Source organism: Grus americana, chromosome 2 (genome assembly GCF_028858705.1).
Source record: "Grus americana isolate bGruAme1 chromosome 2, bGruAme1.mat, whole genome shotgun sequence".
Classification (NCBI taxonomy): Eukaryota; Metazoa; Chordata; class Aves; order Gruiformes; family Gruidae; genus Grus; species Grus americana.
In genome coordinates this window covers 23,725,378-23,748,135 of record NC_072853.1, presented here as the reverse complement: position 1 = coordinate 23,748,135, position 22,758 = coordinate 23,725,378, and the positions used below count along the sequence as shown (strand labels likewise).

The 22,758-nt window shown below is 39.2% G+C and overlaps 2 protein-coding genes across 15 annotated transcripts in view; one reads left to right on the top strand and one right to left on the bottom strand.

The window, feature by feature from the left end:
• SPAG1 (sperm associated antigen 1) overlaps nucleotides 1-2,703 on the top strand; it is a 44,680-nt gene extending 41,977 nt beyond the window's left edge. For both annotated transcript variants that reach the window (XM_054818017.1, XM_054818018.1), the window contains exons 18-19: nucleotides 958-1,335; nucleotides 1,491-2,703. In XM_054818017.1, coding sequence (XP_054673992.1) covers nucleotides 958-1,335; nucleotides 1,491-1,622 — 510 coding nt within the window. In that variant the 3' untranslated portion in view covers nucleotides 1,623-2,703. The remainder of the gene's footprint in view (nucleotides 1-957; nucleotides 1,336-1,490) is intronic.
• A 5,838-nt stretch (nucleotides 2,704-8,541) lies between these two features.
• Nucleotides 8,542-22,758, bottom strand: part of RNF19A (ring finger protein 19A, RBR E3 ubiquitin protein ligase) — a 60,382-nt gene continuing 46,165 nt past the window's right edge. For all 13 annotated transcript variants that reach the window (XM_054816090.1, XM_054816094.1, XM_054816092.1 and 10 more), the window contains 7 exons: nucleotides 21,888-22,032; nucleotides 20,434-20,596; nucleotides 15,831-15,945; nucleotides 13,591-13,752; nucleotides 12,729-12,942; nucleotides 11,166-11,309; nucleotides 8,542-10,776 (listed from right to left, as the gene is read on the bottom strand). In XM_054816090.1, the coding sequence (XP_054672065.1) occupies nucleotides 10,086-10,776; nucleotides 11,166-11,309; nucleotides 12,729-12,942; nucleotides 13,591-13,752; nucleotides 15,831-15,945; nucleotides 20,434-20,596; nucleotides 21,888-22,032 (1,634 nt within the window). In that variant the 3' untranslated portion in view covers nucleotides 8,542-10,085. The remainder of the gene's footprint in view (nucleotides 10,777-11,165; nucleotides 11,310-12,728; nucleotides 12,943-13,590; nucleotides 13,753-15,830; nucleotides 15,946-20,433; nucleotides 20,597-21,887; nucleotides 22,033-22,758) is intronic.

Below are 22,758 nucleotides of genomic sequence, written 5' to 3'. Positions count from 1 at the left end.
TTTATGTTTGCTATCATAATTATGCTGCCCTTCCCTGTCTTATTTGCTGTAGTACAAGGTAGTTCTCTGAAAACAGACTGCAAAGAAAAGAAGGGCAAATTTGATTAGAAACTGGGATTTATCATTATTATTCCATTTTAATCAAACTGTAATTATATACAAGACAGTCAAGATTTCTCTCTTGATACTAAGGATTGTTAAAAGTAGAACAAAAAGCGTATAAGCCCAAAGCAGTATTTTCCAAAAATGACTAATCTAGCTCACAGCACAGTACTATGCAGTGCAGTATCTTCAGACTTTCCAAAAACCTTGGCATCCATTGAAGAGACCATGTTCAACAAGAATTTAGTGTTTGTACTAATTCCACAACTCTCGATAGCTTGAAATGGATTTTAGCAAACATAGTTGAACCCACGGTTAATTTTCTAGTGACTGATTCATGAAACTGCAAACTCTGGAGAAGTTCAGTGGGTGTTCAGGCAGTTAGACCATGCTGAGCTTTCTCCTTCCGCAGTAAGACTGCAACCAACCACCCAGTACAGCTGCCATGTATCTGTCCTATTCTGGAGGCACAGCAGTGAAGTGAAACGTGGGTATCTGGTGACTAAACTTCAGTTCTGCTTGTCTTCTGCAACTTCACATTTAATATATGTACATTTATTTATACAGTCCTCCTTAGCTTTCTCCCAGTGGTCTTCAGTTGTCTTTCAACAGTGGAGTGCCAAGCAGTGAAAGGAAATGTAAAAAACACATTTCTGGCTGCAAACCTTTAAATATGAATTAGAGAGGTGCTGTTCTGTGGGGAAGTAGGACATAAAGGAATATAGATGCCTTTCTTTTATGAAGAGTAAAGTGCTAACTTTAATTTAGTGACATTATTGATGGATATATGCATACAGTTTATGAAGCTTCAGGTTATCCACGTTAAAATGATTTGTTGCTGTTTTCTTTGTGAAGGTGACTGAATGTGATGACCAGGAAGAGAGACAGTTTGCTGCACCAGAAGGTGTTGTGACTGATCATGTTACTTCTAAGGAAGCAGTTCAAGAGAGTGTGCCACTGAAGACCTCTGAGAAACTGTGTATTTCTGAACCATCTAATGCTTATGACTTTGGTCAGATTATAAATGCAGTGAATACCAATAAGGATAAAGCTGCTTGTGCAGATCTTTTAACGATTATTGATCCAAAAAAATTGCCAGTGCTGCTAAGTAATAAACTTGAAGGAGAAATCTTTCTGATTTTTATCCAGTCATTGGAATATTACCTCGTTGGAAAAGATCCTGGCCTTGTATATCAGCACATTTTCTACTTGAGCAAGGCAGAAAGATTTAAGGTAACAACCTAGATTGAATGCATACTTAAGTTGAACAGGAACCTGAAGGAAATTTTCGTATCTTATAAGAAAATGATACACTGATTTTGTATCTCTGTCAAATACTATGATTTTTGATCAACCTGTGCTAATTATAAAATAATCTGTTTTTTCAGGTGGTGCTGGCCCTTCTTAGCAAAAATGAAAAAGAACAGGTTCAGCAACTGTTTAACTCACTCTCAGAAAACCAGAATCATCAGTACACTTTGGAAGATCTTGAGAGCCTTAAAAAGGTTTATGAACTTTAAGAAGTTAAAATTTATCACTTGCATGCTTACGGTTCATGTTTATAAGATGGATGTATGAACTCTGCAGACTTGCATGGTTTGAAGCGGGTCTTTACCCGGACTGTTTGAATTGTTTGTTTTGACAGCATATGCACATTTAAAACTTGCTGCTCTTTTTTTTCTTGTAGTTGTATACATTTTATATCTCTAGAATTTAGTGCGTGTCTTTGTGTTCAGTAACAGAGTTCATATTATATGGCGTACTGATTTTATTTAGACTATGTTAATTAAATATATGAAAAGATATATTTTACATTATATATATAATATGAAGTGTCTTGATGGTACGATAGATAACACACTTTTAGTCATCACTTGTTATATCATTTTGTGAGTTGTATGTTCTTGTGATAAAGAAGTGTCTTCAAGTTAAACGGGTCAGTTAGCAATAGCTTTGCTAAAATGAGTTTACAAAAAGTATTAACATTTTTCAGATAAACTGCTACAGGCCATCTGTTTCTTCACTGTCCCTTGTCTATAGAAAACAGATTTAAATATTTTCAATGCAGTACAGCTTAGCAGCAAAGGTAAATGAATAATGTATTAGCTTGTCATGGAACACTTTGAATCAAAATAATTAATTATTAAATAAATTAGTATGTTTTTTAAAATGATTAACAAGGGAGCAATTTTTAGTGCACAGATAATTATTTTTTTTTCTCTGTGTGTGTAAGGACAGCTGGTTTGCATGGCTTTTGAAGTGGCAGTGGTAAACAAGAGAAGAAGTGGCTGCACTTAGCAATGAAAATATTTAACTCTGGGTTTTGTAATCAGATTATTTAAAACACCGGCTATTTCTGTTTACAGACATATTCCTAAAGCTAAAAGTAAAACCATTTTTTGGATCAGTATGATTTTTTTATTACTTATTTCAGGCAGTACTTAAGTTTTATATTTGATTCTAACAAAGCTCCTTTTTTCAAGATGAAGCTTTTAAACTTCTCAGATACCCCAATGCCTTCTTTGCACATGTAATATAAATGTATATCAAACTCAGTAGCACTGCAAAATTATTAAGAATGTTGTTCTAATGAAAATTTTTCTCAGGTGTATATTAATAAAGTTTTTTCTTGAAAAGTACAATTATGAATTTTCTTTCCCGGTTCTACACTTTTTAGTCTCACAATTCTGACATGTGGAATATGTGGGTTTTTTTGAACTAGAGTGTCAAGAATGAGGCTTTTAACTCCTAAAGCCCTGTCAGTACAACTGGTGTTTTTTGGTTTTAAACGTCCTCTTTTTATGAGATCGTCATGTGTTCAAGAGAGATCTGTTGCTCATCTGATCTATGCACAACCAATTGTACTTAACCAACAAAGTGCCAATTTCATTCCTCAGTCATGGTGGCAAGGTGTTCACATTCACTAATTTCTATGTTAGTGATTTCAATCTTTTTATTTTTTCCACTGTAGATTAGTATTTTCAGAGAAGATTCATTGTGTGTGTGCAACTTACTGACATGGTTTAGAAAACTTAAATGAAAATTGATTAAGAGAGTTCAGAGTGATTTTAATAACAATAAGTAGGAAGTTGGAGGACTGTATTAATAATACACTGATTAGGAAAAGTTCTTTTGCTAAAAGAAAGCTTAAATCCTAGCTATGTAATTTTAAAATAGTTGCTTGAAAACTGTAGTTGAGTAAGAGCCAATGTCAAAAGCCACCACATCGCAAAAGCTCTTGATCTTTCTCTGCCACCAAAACCCCCAAGTATTAAAAGCTCTTTAGATATCTTCCAAGAAGCAGCCTTGACTGCTAAAGTTCCTATCTCATTGTACACTTTGTTTGGATGCTGAAGACAAAAATCTTTGCAGAATATTTGCAGCAGTAAATAATATAATTTAGTAAGTTGAGGAGGCAATCAATCAGGCCAATTACTAAAAAGACAAAAAGGCTTTAAAAGGCAAGAGTTTTTTTAAAATGGAGTGTTCTTGACCAATCATTTATCCATGAGGAAATGGACAAATGAGTTTTCATGAGTAGGTATGCAGTGTCACAGCTAATTTTAGGACAGTTTAATCAATCCCTAGCCATTAAACTAAAAACTAAAAGTAGTCCAGAGGAAAATAGTCTAGTAGTCCAGGAAGCTACCTTTTCTTCTCATACCTTCCAGCTTGAATGTCAGCCAAAACAGAGGTTAACTCAGTTTGAGGTAAAAATGAGAGAGATCAGCAGATCAGGAAGCTAAAATTACCTGTTGTTAAGAAGTTCTAAATGGAGAACTGCAGCAGTGTGTTTGCAAGTGAACCTGTTACCGGCTGGTGGGAGGCAGCTGTCACCAGCTGCAGTCAGAGCTTTGTACCCGCCTGCGTCAGATGCAGTCAGCAAGAGATTAAATGACAAACATCCCCTGATTTGAAAAATTGCACTTTGCCATGAAGTCACCCATCTCCCAAAGCAAAGAGCTGATTGTCAGCGTGTCTCTGGTCCGTTGACAGTAGTAAGGGAGCAGGTTGGGCTAGAAAGCTTAAACTTGTCATTGCCCTGCACTACGTATAGCAGCCCCTGAAGTTACACATGCTAAATCTTCGCTACGTCTATTCTTTAAGGTCAGCTGTATCATCTGCAGATCTTGTCTGTCTGATGGTCCTCACACCTGTCTTGACTAGGAACATTTGGCCTCCGCTTCCAAGGTTAAAGAGATTTTTCTTTTTTTAAAGTACGAGGGAATAAAGAAGAAACTGGAACATTTATTGTTTTAATAGCTGAAAGATGAAGTCAAATAGTCAAAATATATTTCTTAAAAAAAAAAAAAAAAGCAACTCTCAAATGTAAGAAAAATGGCCCATGCAGCTTAGCCAAAAAAATGGAAGGCGTTGACATGTGAGCCATTCATCTGTACCACTGCCACGGGGCTGGCAGTACTTGCAGTCATTCTGGTGGTGTCCCTGCCTTGTGCAGATTTCATTGAGATTGCCTGCTAAGTTCAGCCAGCGTTTCGGGGGGGGGGGGGGCCGCTGACTGACAGGCAGAACAATTCCTAAAGACATAGCACTTCTTTTGAAAAAAAAAACCAACCCAAATCCAACAACTCGTTAGGGACTGTCCTGCTGATTTGGCCTGATCAGCTCAAGCCAAGGCCAGCTGGGTGCCCTTTTGTGGGGCAGCATTAGCCCACTGGAAGTCATTCTGGGGCCGTGGGGTGTGGGAGGGAGCTCTTTTAGGTGTTGATTTCCTAAAATTGCTCAGTTGGCAGGTAAGGGCCTGGCCCCTGTGCAGAGGAGCCACAGCAGCATCCCACTTAACAGGTAACATCCCTGTCCTGCTCCTCCTGGTCTCTTTACACCACCCCCACCCCCCATTTTGAAACACTCCTGTCTTTTAAATCTGATTGTAACTGCTCTGCCCTGGCACTTATCACACTGCCATCTCCCTCTGCCCGTCGTAAGCGTCATCTCTTCTGCTCATTGCAGGTTGAGCTGCTCTGCCAGTCACAAATCGGAATATGGCTGCCCACTTCAGCACTGCAGCGGGAGGCTTTCTGCATGGCTTCAATGGAACCACAGGGGCCCAGAAACTATTAATAGAATGGGCAAAAGGGAGGGGAAAAAAAAAAAAATCTGTTTTGGTTTACTGGCGTTTACATTCTTTTAAGAATAAAGCATTTTCTCTTTAGAGGAGGGCAGGAGAATCTCAAATGGCATACCTGGCTTTGTGGGGAGGAGACCCAAATCGCAGTGCAGTGTTACTCTCTTGGGCTTGCCACTCACCCCTCAGCATTAACATCCACCCTTTTTACAAAAAAAAACGAATCAACCAAACAAAAAATACCTAACCCACAATTAGCTAACCAGGCTTGCAGTGACAGATTTGCTCATGGATACAAATCCCTGTTTTTAACACAAGTGAAGAGACAGCAAATTTCTGTGTGTAACTACTGAACAGGAGGCTGGTGGCTAGGGAATAGAGCGTGCTGGGGAAACAGGTTTGCACTGTGGTTATTTTGCTCCCTTCAAAATATGTTTGAAGTCTTTAGAGAAGCCAGCTCCAGGTTGAACAGGCACTGTTACCCGAAGGGCAACGGCAAGAGGTGCTACAGGGGATGAGCAGCATCATGGCATGGTTGCATCTCTGGCCAAAAAGCTGATTTACTGCAGAGCGTGCCCCACCCCCCTCGCCACCACCACTTTTTACTCTCCATGACTACTGGAGCAGGCAGCAGAAGCGGGTGAGAGCCCAATTACTGCTAAACCAATTTTATGTAATCCAATTGCAATAAACAAAATACATATTTTTGAACAGCAGGGAACAAGAGTCCCTCCCCACTTGTAAATCAAGACTGATGACCCGAGTCAGTGCAACTGCTCACTGCCTGCAAGCTGCAGCCACCCAGGGGACAAAGGGTAAGCAGCTTGGAGCTAGGCATCAAACCCCAATGGCTGGCTGAAGGAGTAGGAAATGTCACTTAGCCGTAAGTGCTCCCTCGTTTACTGGGTGTCTGCCTCTGCCAGCGCTGTTTACCTACCTGTTGGGCTGTTATTCAGTGTGAGACACAGCCTCCAGCTGCAGCAGTGCAGGGCACGGGTGTCGTTTCCTCGAGGCCTGTGCTATTTCTCAGTGGCTGCTTGCTATCCTCCAGCAGATGAACACTCCTGCACCACTTGGTGTCATTGGATAACCAGGCAATCAGGCCAGTCAGCATGGGTTTATGAGAAGCAGGTTATCCTGCTTGACTAACCTGATCTTCTCTGACAAGATGACCCGTTTAAGTACGCGAGGGAAAGGCTGTGGACATCGTCTACCTAGATGCTGGTCAAACCTTTGACACTGTTTCCCACAGCATTCTCCTGGCTGTACTGTTTGCTGGGTAAAAAACTGGCTGGATAGCTGGACCCAGAGAGTTGTGGTGAACGAAGTTAAATCCAGGTGGTGGCCGGTCACAAGCGGTGTTCCCCAGGGCTCGTTACGGGGCAAGTTCTGTTTAATATCTTTATCAGTGATCTGGACAAGGGGATCAAGTGTGCTCTCCTGTGCAAAGATCCTTCTCCCTCTGAGACAGGTGTGCCCCATCTGTCACCAGCAGGCCTGGTGTTGTATAGACCAACTCATGATCAAAAAAAACCCAAAATGGAAGTATCTTTTACTTTTTTATAGACTCAAAATTTGATGCTGCACTAAATTTAATAGTGCTGTTCAGACTCCCTCACATATGAAATATTACCTCTGAATAGTTACAAAATGAATCAGCAAAACAGTTTTCTACTAAAAACTTATCCAGAAATGAACAGAAAAACTTACCTCTAAGAGGTAACTAATGTTGAAATAATGTGGAATGTAAAATTAATCTAAGATGATTTCAGTGACTGAATGTAACACTATCATTTGATAAAAGTTTACTTACAAAAGTAAACGGTATTTCCAATTTCCTGCACAGCAAAATTGAGGCCCCGAGGAATTAAGAGTTAGGTTTAAACTCACAGAAACAGGTCTTCCACCTCCCCATTCCCTGCCGTTAGAATTAGATTGCACTGCTACAAATCGATGTGCTTTAGTCATTCCGTAGGTGTACTGGATAAAGCCAAATCACCCACTTTATTGCTATTGCATGAGGCATCTGATTCAAAACTAAGCAAAATGAAATCCAAAGGGGAGGTTCACCTTGTTGGCATGGAGCAAATAACATCTGCCTTCAGACGACTAATTGAAGGTGGTCATATGAGGCTGCACTGAAATTTAACTTAGAGGTTTAGGAGTCCTTGAAGAACATTCACCAGTTGGATTGCATGCACAGTGACAGAAGCATGACTGCCTCACCTGGTCACATTTTACTCCATTCTCCAGCCTCTGCCTAAAGAACCAGTAAACACTTCAGTTCATGACTAACAGACATTTCTATACAGGCCTGAAAAAATTACATCAGAATTCACAACTGGTGCTGTAAGATGATGAGCAGCAAATGCTTCATTCAGTTAACGCTGATCCTAATTCAACACATTTACCCTTCAGCAACGTTTTTTTAACAAGTGTTCAGATTGGGTGGGGAATAAAAATCAATTGGGAACAAAAGCATAAGAAGGAGCTGTTAACACTAACCTCCCTATAAAATATAAAATTTGCACTTGCTTCCAAATTCAGACTGCCTGATGACATGGCAAAATTGCCTCTATGCCTTGCTACCATTTCCAGGGTACACCATTTCACTCACCCTATTTCTCATTCTCTTTGAGCATCTGCCATTGGAAAAGGTATAAATAATGCTCTAATTGTAGCTTTGGAGTTGACTCAGCATAACAGCTTTTTCACTCTGATATAAACACAGCTTACGTAAGGGTTTGGGATGAGGCAGACCCAGCTATGTCTCCTGTAACACATCCCAATCAGTTTTAGCTTCTTAGTTCCCAAGCCTGTCATGACACAGGTGAGAAAATGAGCCTAACGAATAGGCAGTTCAGCCAAGCAGAGAATGCCAGTTGTTACCCACAAACTCTGGCCAGTCTGCAGCATTTCAGAATGAACCTCTTACAGACTGCGTGAATTGAGAAAAGCATCACTTTAGATGGAGAAAGAGTTTAGCTCAGCAGTCTGACCACAGCCAGCCCACCTGTACCAAGACGGTGCAATTTTGTTTAAAGAGTAATATGTTTATGCCAGAGCCGCATCCTCTCAGAAAAACATTTACTGTCCTGCCTGCCACAGAGGCAGCTCAGGTTTCTTTTCAGAATAGCTATCAGGTTGAAGTCTCATACAAAATGCAACTAACTTTAGATCTTGTATTTCAAAGTATCAGAGCATTCGGCTTCCAAAGCACACCTAACAAAATGGAAGTGTTTAAAGCCAACAAGAGATGACAGCAGTCGGCACCTTAGAGAAAAAAGCACCTTCTGGGAACATACACATTTTTCTAAGGCTAAGCAGCACGCTGAAGAAAGGACCACTAGAAGTCAGTATTTAGACATTTATTTCAGATATGCAGTTTACACGCATATTATTGAGCGAAACTGAATTGCAAATATACAAATACTGAACAAGCATTATCAAATAACATAACTGGCACTAGTGTTATAAGCATATTACTGAAACTGGTGAGGCTAAGTCATGGAAGAGGACTGCAGCTGATGGCATTTTCTTTTTATCCAACCAAACTTCCAGTAGCACCATAATGGCAATACATGAAACACAAGACAGAACATTGTTAACTTATTCTGATAGTCACAATTTTTTTCTCGTCATTTTAGTGAATTACATATCAAAAAAAATGTTAACAGTGCAGGCGCTTTGGCCAACTTCAGCTTGTGTTCAGCTGTACATCTTCCATATGCAAAAAAAAAAGAAAAAAGCCAGCATATTTGGAACCCATCTTTGCACTTGGGCAGTCATTGCACTGTACTTTGATTCTGGGACTGAAGATATGCATGTCTTGCAAAGAGATGTCATGTCCACTAAAGCCTGAGAGAGTCTTTGGTAGGCTAATACTTCATTATTATTATACATTTATCTACCACAGTCATTTTATTCACTAGAATTTTCTTTTGTGATCCAAGGTGGCCAAAGAGGACATTCTGGAAAACGTTACAGTAAAATCCTCAAACGACCAGGCACTTCAAACCCAGTCTTTTCCAAAGGCACCAAGAATTGATGGGGCACTGTTTTCCCCCCTAATGAAAGGTGACTGCATCTGCTTTTCTACAATGCTTACAAATCACTGGATTGTTATTTTACAGTTTTTATACACTAGGTAGTAGCCTTAGCTGCTGCATGGTTGGTTGCATGAATAAATAAGTTAACCCACTGTTCTTCTCAGGTGACGTCTCCATTCCACCATAGATTAAGTACCAATTTCTTCTGTTTCAAAATTGTGTAAAATGCCATAACCTTGCTCAAAGTGTACACACATACAAACACTTCTGACACAGGCTACATCCATCTGAAGATATGCGGTTCATTCTACATGCATTCTAAATACAGTGTGCCCAGTAATGAAACAAAATCATCATTATGAATATTCACTGTTGAAAGATGTTTGTATAGGTCTCTGCAAAACTTTTGCTTCCCTTAAACAGAGTTCACACAAGAATGGTTTTAAGTCACTAACGCTCAAGCTAACACCCATTTATCCCAAACCCCACTATTTTCCAAGTGAACAGTGCAGGACATTATTCATTTCAGCATTTAACATATTAAGAATTTACCAATTTTTATCTAAATACACCAAGTATATGCTTTCAAGCAAAGTTGTGGCAAAAATACAAAACATGGACGTATTTGTACTGCTGTAATGCACTTGGTTAAAGCCTTCATGTCTCTTCACACAGGTCTAAGATCCATATGAAGTATTTCGCCTTATCAGACAAGTATATATAAAATGCAGTTGTATCAAAACCTTGCTTCTGCTGGTCACCTGAAACTTATGGAAGTCACATGTCATTCAACCAGCTTTCAGACAGGGTTCTTTAGTGGTAAATATACTTTTGCAGCACTTAGAGGTTTAAATTTCAGTCTGAATAGCAGTGCTTAATTCCACAGCATGTTGTGAATGGTTGTTGTTTGTTTCTTTCAGTGTTTCACCAACACTTAAATCTACATCTTTTGAAGATCCATTATTAATGCTTTCCTCAGCAATGTAACTCAGCTGTGGAACATCAGTGCTTGGGGCTGTTGGAACAGGCACAGGGATTCCACTGGGCTGTGGAGAGTTTTCCAAGCGATCGTTTTCCACCTCCGGGAGAACACTGACTGTGGTAAAGCGAGTATGATAGTCGCTGGAACCATGGCTACAGGAAGTTTTCATACTTTCCATATCTGAGCAGCTAAACTCAGAAAAATGACTCGAGTGAGAATCTGCTACAGATGGAATACTATCACTAAGGGAGGGAGAGTCAAATTCACTGGAGTTTGTGCTTTGTTGTTCCAACAGCTGGGCATCCATGTCCTCTCGTGTCTCATTTATCTTCATGCTACTCTTCTTTCTCAGCTTACCTTTACATTTTTTTCCTGCTGTTGTTTCTTTGGACCACTTGGTGGCACTGGATTTACTTTCTGGCAAGCAGGCGGATGAACAACCGGCATTACTACGACCTGCAGCACTGCCATCATCAACACTACTGCTTCCACTGTTGTGCCTGAATTTGGCTGGCTTTGATTCAATATCCACTTGCACTTCCATACTGTTGCCTTCCCTAGAACAAGAAAGAGTCCAGAAGTGTAAGGGGTCATCCAAGACAAGCCAGCTAACACAGCAAAACAAACTCTTACTGCTTTCCAAGATACACAGCAAAAGAAACTTAGAGAGATGTAACTTGTTTTAGAAAATTTAAGTGTTAAAACAAATAAACAGCCCAAAGAAAACCACAAAGTCCGAAAGATCAAACACTTTACTGAGCTACAGCAATGGCATCTCTCTTTGGAAATAACCTTGGCAAAAATAAGCAGTCACATGTAATTGAATTTGTAACAAAATTTGCAGTTTCAAAGGGTAATCATTAAAGTAGATGGGCTGAGGCATGCTTAGAAAGTCCTTTAATAAGCAAGGCTTATTGATCTTCTATTTTCACCACATTTCTCTTACCTGTCCAAAGGGATGTAGGAGTTCAGGATGGATCCTGCCATTGCTTTGGTACTGGCATTATCACTAACTGTTCCCAAGCTAACTGTGCCAGATTCTCCGCTCAGACTGTATCGTTCTTTCTGCACATCTGCTTGTACTTCCAGTCTGGGAGAGAAAGAAAAAGAGTTGCATATACTGCTGCTACAGTTAAAGCACACTAGTTGAAAAGTAGTGTCACCTTGTGGAGTTTCTCCACCATTCAGTAGTAAGTAGAGTTCATTAGTGACTCCAGTACAGATGCGCATATTTACCCTAGTGAAACAGTTTCTCGCTTCCCACTGTCAAAAATGACTGTGTTCTGATAAAAACCCCAACAACAAAAAACCACAAAAACACCCAAAAGCAAAACCAGATTCATTCCCAACAGAGCAAAATGTTGCATGTTAACCAGAGGTTCTGGATTCTTTCCTCCCCGAGATTTACAAGAACAACTTCCAGGCTTAGCTACAATTCTTTTGCAGATGGTGTATCGTACTCTAAAAATGGAAAAAACATTCAGAAGGGTACATAAGTTCAAGAGATTGTAGTTCCCCTGTTTCTCCAGCTGCAAAATTATTACTAATTAAATAACAGGCAGAGAACTGTGTTCTGTACTCTGCTTTAAATTGCATTGTTATCAACTGCAACGGGAGTAATAGAAACCTGAACAATCTTAAGTTGGGCTGGGCAGATAAACCAGAAATCAAATTGCAAGCTTTTTTTCCAAATGCCTTATTTATGTTCTGACAACGAACTGGAAGTGGTTTTTTTGTTTTGTTTCCCACTCAGCTCTTTAAAGAAGATGACAGGTATAGGTATACCTCACTCAACAGTCACAGCTTGAAACACAAAGAAATGATGCTATTCTGCCCACCTTATTCTATACAGCCTGGATTTCCAAATTACTCAAGAAAGTGAGCAGTGTTAGCACCTGCTTTAAAGAGCAAATTCCATCCTGAACCCTAAATGTTAACAATCCTTTCCAGACATTCCCTTTCTCTTCAGGGTGCAGGACAGCCAACAAACAGTAAGGCCCCAATTCACAGGAGGCATTGAGCATGTGAAGTGACAAGAAGTTGCCACCTTGGCAAGGCCAGGTGCCCACCTGCCTCCCCTCCTGCCTAAGTCTGTTTTGAATCCACACTCCAGCCAGGTGTTCTGAAGGCACAGATTCAGTGGTCTACAGGTATGAAGAAGTCAGCAGTTCTGACTTTGGGGTGAGATACACCAGAGAACATGACTGTGTTAGACATGAGGTGCCTCCCTCGGACTTCTGGGTAGAGGCTGCTCTCATGGGAAGCAGGAAAATAAGATCTCAGGCCCCACTCACCCCCCAAAAAATTCAAACTCTTTGAAGATTACAGTCTAGCAGGATCTCTTGGAAATCAGAGACAGTTCATTTCTGACAAACGTGCTATCTCCCAGAGACAGTTCTTTGTAATAGGAACCAATTTTAAAAAATTAAAATCAAAACCCCTAGTAATACCACTTTCCTCTGCTTCCATGTAGAGCAGGATATTGCATGGTAGAAAGCATGTCACTTACCTGTTAAAGCAATTAACCATTGCACTTCCCGAGAGGCTCCCTGTTATACTGGCCCCAGCCAGGGCCATGGTACTAGCGGTTTCACTTAGGTTGTCTCGAATGGCTCCTATTCTATCCATGTGGCTACCACTTGCACTCAAGCTGCCAGTCAGTCCTCCAACGCTTCCTTCACCTATGCTAGGGTTATGACGTGCCTCTGCCACTGAAGTGGTATCTAGACAGAAATAAAGAAGGCTTGTCAGTTATGTAAGTAGAACTTAGTAGTTTCTAGTATGTGACCGTAGAAACTGGTCCTGAAATTATGCTGAGAAAAAGGATTTGTAAAACATACTGTGACAAAAAGGTAACTTTATAAAAAAAAAAGAGAGACACCTTTCTTGAAGTTGCTAAAGTTGCTATAATGGTTATGCCTAACATCAGATACCAAAAGGTTAACCATTGATAGGGCAGGTAATGTGGAGTCAAGGAAAAGAGAGATCTAATTAAAATAAAAATAGCACCATATCAGCATTTAGTTCCCCCTATTATAGCTAAAAAGATGAGAGCCAGCAAACTTCAACAAACCAGTATTCTGAAAAAGCGGCATTAATTCCATCTTAAAACTTTTACCTATGGAAAAGACTTTACTCGAGTCTGGTTTTGAGTCAAATGGGCAAGAAAAGCTTTAACGCTTGTATCACAGCACAGCACAATGCAAACACAGAGAAGCTATCCTCATCTGAGCTGGTCTTTCAGCAACAGGTGAAGGTAGTCCTCAACTGTATAGTACCTCTTCTGCAAATAAGTACTCTAGTATCTAAGGCCAGCAAATATAAGTCACAAAGCCCAAATTTATAGAAAATGAAACACAGAATTTTCTTACCTACAGCTGCATTTGTTCCACCAACATTTATGTCATTTTCATCATCAAATTCTATCCTGACACCTTTTCCATTGCCTGCTGACACACCACAGCCCCCACTTCGGCAGAGGGAAATTGGAACAACTCCATACACGTAAGCCAGCATAATAGGAACACCAATACCTACAGAGGAAAGCACAGTCTTTCATTAAATCTGACTTATATTTTAGAGCCTTTCATAAAAGCTATTTCATTTTCCATGATTACTTAGTATTTTCACACTTGAAAGAAATCGGGATGGAGCAAAATTAAGAAACATTGGTAAATCACTCAGGTGAAGTGACAGGAAAGTACTTTCAGCAGGCAAAATGTCTTCTATTGGCACTGGTAGGCAGAGAAACTTAATGCTTGATGAATTAATACTTCCAGTACGACCATAGCATCTCTTATAAACAAAGTGAAAATAGTTTAAAAGGTTCCTATAAGCTCCATCAGGGACTGTCATAACGTTCCACCTGAGAAGCAGAAATAGCAGAAATCTATTTCAAATGTTATTCAACTTAAAATGTTACTGCCTCTACTAATTTAATAAGGGCCTTGATTTTGCATCCACTGAAGTCAGGGATTTGCTATCAATCTAATAGGACTTAACATTATTATTACTGCGGGATCTTTCATATTTATTGTATCACATTGATTCAATTTAAAAATTTTAATTATACAAGTTTTCCTTAAAAATAAACAATTCTGTGGAGTAGAGTGGCAGGAGTTAAGGGAAACCAGTGAAAGGAACTGTGGGCTAAAGTGCACGCAGATATATGCACACATCCATCCCACCACTTCCAGTGGTCTATGAAAGTTACTCCTTTGGCATGTGAATTAAAGCATCCTATGGCTTTGCTGATGGAAGTACACAAAGTACAGAAAAAATGGTAGACTGAAAAATGGCAAGCTGGCACATTCCAAAAAAGCCAGAAGAGAGACAGACCCAATGCAAAGGCTCCTCCATCTAACGTAAAAGAAGGGTTCCAGTTATAAGAAGTCCTTTGCACTAGAAATTTGTCAGCATTCAAGGAGGAAATCCATATTCTCAAGGTCATTAATTTGGAAGCCACATAATGTCCTAAGACTGGAGGCTATGTGTTAATGGCAACAAGCAAGAGTAAAAACTCCACAAAATAAAACTCAACTGCCTTCCCTAAAAAGCCAAATTTTATCTCTGGACAGGAATAAGAAACAGCTCAAAAGAATGAGGTAAAGGATACTTCTATGAGACTTTGTGTCCCACTGCCTGTTTAGCAGGGATCTGACACCACAGCTACGTGAGAACAATGCAATGCAGAGACAGTTTTATGACCAGCATACCTGCATTTGCACAGCAGTCCACCATTGCTAACAAGCAGTTCAGAGCCACAGCTTCACAGCTGATTTAAACCATCACTTGCCAAAAGCGGCCCTGTCTTCCTGAGGCCACTCATTCCTCTCTGAACATTACGTCTGGCACAAGGGGGGAACACTGCGTACACAACTGCGTGATGAATCGAATCAGAGGACTGATGCGGCTTAAAACTAAATGGTGGGTCTTAACGTGAATCAGTTATCCACAGCAGCTTACTGTGCAACTGTAAAGACGCCTGTGTTGCAACAAAGGAGAAGCAAGGCAGCGCTGGGCAAGTCCGCTCCTTTCAAAAAATTCAGAGTTTGTTTACAGTGATCTTGAAATTACATGGTAAGACGACACAAATATTTTGTAATATACAGCCAGATTTTCCTCAAATGCTATCCTCAACAATCCCTATGAGAAAGAATGTGATAGAATTCAAACTGACTCCCAGAGCATAATAAATAACTTTGTCAACTACTGCCATGTTAAGTGTAAGAGACTGTATTTTTTTCCTGTGTTGAGAAAAGTTTGATATGAAGTTACTCAAATACAAACAGACTCTGTGGCTACAGTTTTTTCTTGCTCAGTCATTTTAAAAAAGCTTTACATACTTCAGTTTTAAAAGTTAGATATGACAATGTGGAAACTTCAATTTGCAAGATAAAAATTATTTTTACTTCATTTTAATACAGCGTTTCCTGAAGTATTGTATTCTCCATTCTGCCCCAATAAATATATAGCCTTAGACTCTTCATTGTCTCAGTTCCTTCACCTATAAAAGGAAACTATGGGACTTCTCAGCTGTTTTATTCATGAGTGCTTAGAGAGTTCTGGCTGCAAGGTGCTACCAATACACAAAATAGTAATATTTGCTTACCTACAGTTACTGCAGCTACAACTGGAGAAACAATTACAGATAAGGTTACACCACCCGCTATAGCCAAGTTTCGCTTGTGCTTTGAAATGTCTTTGCCTTCGTATCGATTGTGAATCTTGAGAGAAGAAAAGAAAGGGGTTTTAGAGCATTGTCATCATCATCAATAATACATTGTTGCAAGGATGGAAGAACTGACATAATAGTTTGGAATCTGTATGCTGCTCTCTTCCAGAGAGACCACATTCTATGTCATCATTTATTTCTTAACTTATCTCAAAGAAAAGAAAATTTATACATTTCTTAATTTAAGGCAACTTCTTAAAAGTTAGAAGTCCTCCCATCCAGCAACTAAGCATTTACTTTCACCCTCAAGTTAGAAAAGCTAAATCACTGAACAGCTTTTTGTTTGTTTAATCGTTACTCCAGCTTACATGTTTGGGAAAAGTAGAGTTTTCAGAATCAAAGAATTACCACATCTGATCGAACTGACACTTCTTATTCCCAGCCATCTTTCCCCTGAACAACATGGAGTGAAGCTTTCACAGATTATTATATCCATGGAAACAGAGGCTGACATTAACAGTCATGAAAATCTTGTAGTAAAGCAGCCTTCACCAAACATAGCTGGGGAGGGGGAGAGCAAGAACTCCTTTGCTCTGGCACCCTCTCATGACAAGCTGTTGAGACAGGAAATATTTTAACAAACCTGAGTCTTAGCTATGCTACTATTTACCGTGGAATCTACCAACCAAAACCCTTACTGATGGTGCAAGTCTGCAATAGCTCTGAAATGTGACTGCCTCAAACTTATCTATACAAGTCCCACATGAACCTGAAAAGCCTTCAAAGATCACTGTTTTACAGAGATTTCCTACTTTTTGTGTGTTTTATTTACTCTCTCTAGGAACATGGCTTTTCAGGGATATGCACTTCATCTGTCATCTTTCTTGGTTAAGAAGTAATTACAATGGAGCAAAAGGTTGCTATTTGAATGGCTGTCATGAGGCTAAGTTAATCCTCACTACATCTAAGGAGGAACATGAAGGAGTACTAAAAGGATAATCACAGTATTTTTACATCAATTTGCTACTGCAAAAAGACTGACAAAAATGAGCTGGAAGTTTTATTGAGTGTTCTTACTGAATTATAATTTTAATCAGAGATTTGGCAGGGTTCTCATTTTGGAATAAACTTGAAGTATTTGCATTTGTTCAGGCAAGACAGACAAGGAAAGGGCAGAGAAGACACTGCATAACGAGAATGCATTTACTTGCACTGAGGTACATTATACAAAGAGCAACATGGAGTGAGGGAGCACCTGAATGTGGAACATACCTATGGATTAAAAAGGAAAATTGAACATGAACACTCTCAGAGTAAGAATTACATGAGTGTGTAAGAATTACAAACCCAGGAAGATTAGGTTTCACAGGGCTCTGTAAGCAATTAGCAGGATCACCTCAGGCATTGAATTTTACTGTTATGGGCAATTCTAACTACCAAAAGAAAAAGCACACAAAAAAAGATATCTATAAAGGCTACTGGAATCCTTAAACATAAAGCAACAAAAAGGAATGGAAGGGAATGGTTACAGAGAAGAAACTGATTGAAAATATGAAACTAGAAGGTTACATTGGTAGGAATGACTATGAAATGAGACTTCCAAGTATTGAGTAAAGAATAAAGAATACTCAAATAAAAACACTGGGCCAGAAGAAGAGGGATTTCCATAAACCCAGAAAACTGGCAGGTTACAAGACTTATTGTATCTATAAAAAGAGAGGACTAGCACTTCCTTAAGGAAACTCTATCAAAGCACAAGTACAAACTCCTCCAATGCAGCAGACAGAATGTTGTAAAAGAACAATGAAGCTTCCTTTACTGAAGCAGCAGCATTAAGAAAACAGAAAGCAGGTCAAATTACTATGAATGGGTATAAAGGAACAGCATGAAGGTGTCAGGACAAAATTAGAAAGGTTAAAATAGAAGCAACAAAAAGCAAGGGACATCAAAGTCAACAAGAAATTATTCTACAAGTACAGCGCTAGTAAGATGACCAAAATGGATCAATTTGATATTTAAGAAAAAGGAAAGACAGCCAGCTGATCAAACTTGAAGCCTGTTCAATTTTCCCCACCCCCCTTCAGTTGCCACTAAAGATCAACTGTGAGCCAGGCAACTGGTGACAAAGGAGTAAGATCTGTAGGAACACAGCAGGTTAGAGAGTACTCACGTGAGCTGATCTGAAAAATATCTCAGCAGGCCCAATTTCAGAGCCTGTAATAATAATTTTTGAAAATTATTATTCATAGAAGATGTCTGAAAAAAGATCAGGAAAACTGGAAAAAGTTAAACTGCAACAATAATCTTTAAAAAGCTGTAAAACAAGAAGCTGGGGAATTAAAGACCAGTGAAATGAACTTTAATTTCCTGAAAATTGGGAACTTGTAGACACCAAAGCAAATCCAGGAAGTAAAGAGGTCACACTGATTTTTTTCAAGTAGAAATCACATCAATTTAATTTTCTTCTGTGACAAGATAGCTAGCCTTAAGGATGGCGAGAAGCAGATGTCATGTGCTGACTTGAACAAAATTTTGACATTTTCTAGTATGACACTCAACAGGTTGTAATGGTCCAAACTGAAAAGTGGACTAGAGAAAACTATTAGCTTTGTGTAAAACAGAAAACATCTGAGTTGTCATTAGTTTTGGTTTTTTTACTCCCCAAATTGAAACTCTTCACCGTGTACTTTTCCAAGAGATATGCCCTGGATACAAGAGTATTCAACATTTTCATTAACCTGGAAGAGAAGAGAAGAACATGTGTGTTGAATTTCAGGCAGGCCAATACAATCTGGCAAGGTCACAAGAATGCCAGAACTTATACTAGTCTTAAGAAGTTGAAAAAACAGCCTGAAATGACTAAGATGCAGCACAATGGTAATGGGTATATGTTTTAGAGTACACAAAATAAAAATAGCATGTTGTTGAGAAGAAGATAACTGGCAGTAACTCAGCTTCACTGCTATATTTAAATTGGACAAAACCAAAGGTGGTATGACCAACTGGAAGGAAATCCAGAAGAGATGATGAGAATCAGAGGTCTAAGCCAGTGTGTTTTTTTGACAGTTTGTCAAGAAAAACTGGAAGTGCTAGGTTTGTTCAGAGATAAAATTGAAAGTGGACTTAAAAAAAGTCACCAAATATGTAACGGGATATTGCAAAGCAAAAGGTTTCTATATGTCAGCTGAAGATAGGGCAATAAGAATTTAGTGTAGGAAGAGAATTTACATTAATGTTATAAAAATAAATTTTACTAAGAAAATTAGGCTCGGAGAGCCTGTGGAATCTCCATAATCAGATGTTTTGAAGAAAAGTGCAAACATGAGACTGCCTTCACAGACTAACTTTGAGACTTTACCATTAATACCCTAAAGGTGCTTAGCGATGGGGACCTATCCCAAAATCTAGTAAGAAAAGCAGAACATGCCATAGTAATTTGAAACAGGGAACTGCTGTCATCTTCCTCTTATAATTTATAAGGTTCCAATCTCTGTAGGGGACTAAGACAAAACAGAATAAGAGGGTCAAAAAACAACTGTAGCAGAAGGTAGGAGTACTCGCATGAAAGATGAAAAAGAATACAGTGGGAAAGCTCCATCCCTGGACCTTTTGTCTAGCAGCAACAGCTCATGTGAGAGAGAAACACTTCCCCCCCAATAAATGTAGAAGTATGTGTCTGTGACAGTCACTGTGAAAATCCATGCTGATAAAAGCAGAAAATCAAGTCATCTAGTTATGCCATTCAGTACATGTAACTGAACACTTAGCACCTGCTGAACCAAGCCTTCATTTCAAAAAGCCCATTTCCAAAAGATCTGGTTAACTTACTACTTCATCCTAAATTACAAATAGGAGATGTAATTATATTTTGTTTTCCTTGCAATTTGTCATTTACTTTATACTAAAAGCTATTATATTTTTTGAGAGGAAATACATCAACTGTCTTCTGATTAACATGGTCATTTCTAGCTGATTCCCACAAACAGTAAAATGAAGACAGATGCTGCCTAGCTACCTGTCCTGAACACTGCTCCACATGGTCGACTGGCCCAAGGCAATTAACAAGCTGCCGAGTATAAATGCTTAATTGTGTGCATGCACAAACTTGTATTTGCAGAATTTTATACTAAAATACTGGTAACTATCTGCTTTTAAGAAAAATAAGAAGGATTTCCTTTTTGCCTTCCTTCTCCTCTAAATATTGTTTAATTCTAAGGGAAATCAGAGATTAAAAACAGAGTAATTTTGAAAAAGCACACAAGAACTTCCATGGCAAGATGCAGAATCTGGAAATTGTTCGGTGTTTTGGTTTGCCTGTTTTAAGAACTACATTCTTAAAAACACTGCTTTTCCTTCCTGTACAACAAACAAATATTCTTAAACAATTCAGGCATTGGTTTGTTTGGTTTTGTGGGGGTTGTTTGGGTTTTTTTGTTTTTGTAAAGGCTGGTGACGATAGCCAACTGAATATAGTACTACCCAAGTCATACAATGCAGAAGGTAAAACCTGAAGCATGTTAGGAGTTGTAACACGTTTTACCTTACGTCCCACATACACAGGAATTCCAATAATCATAGCAGGAATAGCAATGCCAGCTATTAAGGCAATTCCTACAGGAGCTCCAACAAGCGTTCCTAGTTGCCACAGTATTTTCTTCTTACGGCTCCACGGCTTCTTTCCCCAAAATGTGCAACCTGATGGGCTAACAGAAAGAAGAAAACTGTAAATAAATTGTAAATAAATCCACATAACTAAACACTACTGTTCTCTAGTTATAGAATTATTGGTCTTAGGTTCAAGTTACAGGCGTAACCTCAAGCACAAATACATGCTGGGGGATGAAGGCATTGAGAGCAGCCCTGAGAAGGACTTGGGGGTGTTGGTGGACAAGAAGCTCAACATGATCCAGCAAGGTGCGCTTGCAGCCTAGAAAGCCAACTGTATCCTGGGCTGCATCAAAAGAGGTGTGACCAGCAGGTCGAGGGAGGTGATTCTCCCCCTTTGTTCTGCTCTCGTAAGACCCCACCTGGAGTACTGCGTCCAGCTCTGGGGCCCCAGCATAAGAAGGACATGGAGCTGTTGGAGAGAGTCCAGAGGAGGCCATGAAGATGATCAGAGGGCTGGAGCTTCTCTCCTATGAAGACAGGCTGAGAGAGTTGGGCTTGTTCAGCCTGGAGAAGAGAAGGCTCTGGGGAGACCTTACAGCAGCCTTTCAGTACCTGAAGGGGCCTACAGGAAAGCTGGAGAGGGACTGTTTACAAGGGCATGGAGTGATAGGACAAAGGGGAATGGCTTGAAGGTGAAGGAGGGCAGATTTAGATTAGGTATTAGGAAGAAATTCTTTACTGTTAGAGTGGTGAGGCACTGGCACAGGTTGCCTAGAGAAGCTGTGGATGCCCCCTCCCTGGAAGTGTTCAAGGCCAGGCTGGATGGGGCTTTGGGCAACCTGGTCTAGTGGAGGGTGTCCCTGCCCATGGCAGGGGGGTTGGAACTGGATGATCTTTAAGGTCTCTTCCAACCCAAACCATTCTATGATATGGATACCAAATCATCAGTTATAATTTCTTCAGGTTTTTTTTTTTTCCTTTACAGCATATTTCCCAACGTAAAGAGAAGCATATTGCATATTACCACATGCCAATTTGTGGTTCACAGGTAATTTATATAATCAGATTTTTTGTATTGCTTTCTACAAAGACAATACAGCAGTATTAAGACATTAGTAAAAATAGTGGGTATGTTCATCTAAACCACTTCATTTGTCGTACTAGGTATGCATGCATGAAAAAAAAATATTTTAAAATAAAAAACAACAAACCACTGATTTAAATACATGCACTGAAAACTAACTTAATTCTCAGATATGGATACTTCGACTATGATTTACTCCCACAGGAAGAAAGCCAGACTTAGAGCACTCAGGAATCTACTTACATGTACTTCAGAAAACAAATTACCAACCACATAGAATTTTATTTTTTTCTTACATGTACCTTAAATAATGTAAATCTGAGATCTCTTTCATACATAGCCAACAGAATTCACAGCCACAGACAGCACAAGTCATATGATTGCAGCTTCCATCATTCATTTTTATTATGTAAGCAGCACAGCGTGGGCATGGCTTTATGTCATCAGCTGTTTGAAAATGAACATTAAGATCATATCAGTTCTTTAAACAAGAAGATTTAATCAAAATATAGACATATGTTTGGGAAAACTGATTGAACCATTATCTGAAAAATTGAAGTTTATTATAAGTTTGCTTTACAAATCTTGATTTGGCAATGACTTGATAGCTATTGGTATTTGTAAACCTTGGACCAAGTAAAACTAATGAAAACAAGGCAGCATAGATCACATTCAAGTAATTGAATAGTTAATGCATACACTCTGTTCAAGGATTTCCTAAGCTTAATGCAATATATATTAGTTGGACATTAAATATATATGTTAATACAGGACTGCTAATATGGTCTCTTTAAATATAATCCTCTTTTACATTTCATGCTGTTATGAATCTTTTACTTGAATATTCAGTCTCCACTCTGTTAATTCTTCTTATCTTAAATCCATCTCCCCCCCTTCCACATTAAATGCATTTCTTTGGTCTCACCAACCTCCTGGAGTCCTTTTCACAGCCCTACTTAATATTCACTTAGTCCCCAAAAAAATACTGTTGAAAAAAAGAAGATTCTGGAGACTCTCCTTGTTCCTAAGTCAAATATTGAAAAATGCAATTAACTGACTAGCGTTATCATTAACAAACAAGGAGTCATTGAGCAACAGTGAAATACTTGCATACTGACACAACCACAGTTGTGATCTTCATTCTTTCACATTACTGATTAGCATCTGCCCTTT